The sequence below is a fragment of the Nestor notabilis genome, unplaced genomic scaffold (genome assembly GCF_000696875.1).
Source record: "Nestor notabilis isolate BGI_N333 unplaced genomic scaffold, ASM69687v1 scaffold11405, whole genome shotgun sequence".
NCBI lineage: Eukaryota > Metazoa > Chordata > Aves > Psittaciformes > Psittacidae > Nestor > Nestor notabilis.
Genome location: NW_009927977.1, coordinates 15,629 through 18,010, shown reverse-complemented (window position 1 = coordinate 18,010; position 2,382 = coordinate 15,629). Strand labels below are relative to the sequence as shown.

The following is a 2,382-nucleotide window of genomic DNA, read 5'->3' as shown; positions in this document are numbered from 1 at the left end:
CTTTAGAAGGAATGATCTGTGCATGATGGGTCAACAGCCACACCACTAAATCCAGAAGCAGGCATTCAGTGAGCTAAAATACACGTTTCATGCTTACAGTGACCCATATAGTCAAATAAAGATAAAATTCCAGCATGGGCTGCAGCCATTTATTCCAAACTGCAACCGGCAAAGCCTCATCTCTGTATATACCCAAACCAACACTGGGAAGAAATAAATGAAATAAAGCATGAATTTTGACAGCAATAAATAGAACCTAGATCTGTCAACAGATGCCAACACAAGAAGATCCTGGCAGCAAGCTAGAGTCTTATGAAGAACCAAAGCTGTGGGACCAACTCATCTCTTGAAAATCCCTTCATTTCAAAGTTGTATCTATGGTCTGAATTTGCAGGATTGGAATTTTTTAAACAAACAATCTTTTAATTGAGAGTGAATGTCAGAGAACAAATTCTTAAAACTTTCACCTAAAAAAGTAAAAACAAAATAAAAATCACACATAGACAGATAGTTACAGGTATATAAATCCCTGAAAGCCCCAGCAGAAAAATCATTTATTCAGTGATGCAAAACCTACAGATAGCTGCAACCCGAAACACGCGTTTAGGCTGGTGCTGGACAAGTCAAGGAAGACAAGCACATGAGGAGCTTACCTATTCTGAAACGTGTTGTTCACAATTGCATTGAAAACAAGGCGGTCACCCACAACGGATGGTCCCCAGAATTTAAACATATTGACTGATTTCAGGACAGGATATGAACGACAAAGGCGGCTGAAAAAGAAAGCAAGAGAGGCAGAGAGCAAAACATACAGCTGTGTTAAAGAACCTCATTGCTAGATTTGAAGTGGGTAGTGATTAGAAAAACAAGGTTTGTGCAACCTAAAAGAACTCTATATTACACTAATTTATTCCATAACCCACTGATATACAGTTACCATGTTCAGCTCCAAGTGCATATAATTCAAGCTTCAAACATAATACCACTTATGTCATGCTGTTTCATTTTCAACACACTTTACAAACACTGACTAATTAATTCTCGCTGCTTGATATTACCTTCTTTTGGAGCCAGATCATGAATCCCTTACGAACAGAGTAACCACTGACTTCACAGAGTTTCATTAATTTCTATATGACAGCATGGGGAGTAGGATATAGCTCAGTATGTAGAAATGCCAGATCATAAAGCCCTTAAACAATTAAAAGAAACCTGAGCAGAAAGGTTGAGCTCCAGAAACAATGTTCAAGCAAAGCAGTGTCAGCCTGTCTATTCTTTTTAGTATTTGTACTGTTGTGCTTGCTTGTCAGATGTTTTCTGCTAGCATTATATGAAATAAGAATTAAAGCCTACTCATATAACTGCCAAATGCATACTTGGTTCTGTTGTGGGTTTATTTTTTTTTTTTTTTTAAATTTTGTCTGTTTTACTATAGTATGTGCAGTTCATTACATGTGCTGAGCTGGGAAGCACATCTTTGCACTTACAAAAGAACATAAAGATGTTGAAGTGATTGCTTACCAATTCAGAAGCACAGAACTGTTGGCTAAATTTCAAAAGCTGAAGGTACTATAGTGTATTACTAACACACAAGTCTTAGTAAGCCTGTTCCCTTTACCCTTCTGATTGCATAGTGTGCCCGCTCAGCTGTCTTTTCTTATTTCAGACCTAATCCTCCACTGTGCTCAACTGTATGTAGTCATGTTCAGCTGGGTTGTCCTACTGGATCTCTTTGAACTGCTTGTGAAATAGGCTGTAGCCACTGTGGTAAAACTTTGCAAGTTTAGTACAGAAGACTGACTGTGCCAGGCAAATACCCTTTCCATAAGTGTACTAGCAAACTTGCCTTTTAGACTATTACAGTGGATAAACAGATACACACCTGATCAAACCCAGCTACACTGCTAAAGAAAAAGCTTTGCAACAGCGTGTCATCTGCACTAGGGAATTCCAAAAACTCATCACTTCTTCGACCTTCACAGACCTTCCAGAAAAAAAATCTGCAGCACAGATACAGGTTAAAGGTTTGCGGAATTAGGGTCCAGTTCGCATGCTCTCTGGAGTGGGCAAAAATTAGGTCTCTTCAAAAGGAGCATGAGCAGCAGGTCGCAGGAGGGGATTCTCCCCCTCTGCTGCGCTCTTGGGGAGACCCCCTCTCCAGTCCTGATCCAGCTCTGGGGTAACAACACAAGAGGGACGCGGAGTGAGTCCAGAGGAGGCCACGGAGATGCTGCGAGGGCTGGAGCAGCTCTGCTCTGGAGCCAGGCTGAGAGAGCTGGGCTGGTTCAGCCTGGGGAAGAGAAGGCTCCTTAAGGGGAGACCATAGCGCAGCTCCAGTGCCTAAAGGGGCTACAAGAAACCTGGAGAGGGGCTTTGGACAAG

General features: G+C 41.4%; 1 protein-coding gene across 1 annotated transcript in view; it reads right to left on the bottom strand.

Moving 5' to 3' along the window:
• Positions 1-2,382, bottom strand: part of ACOT12 (acyl-CoA thioesterase 12) — a 29,217-nt gene that overhangs the window by 13,716 nt on the left and 13,119 nt on the right. Inside the window, exon 6 of the mRNA XM_010014305.1 lies at positions 654-773. Within this exon, the coding sequence (XP_010012607.1) occupies positions 654-773 (120 nt within the window). The remainder of the gene's footprint in view (positions 1-653; positions 774-2,382) is intronic.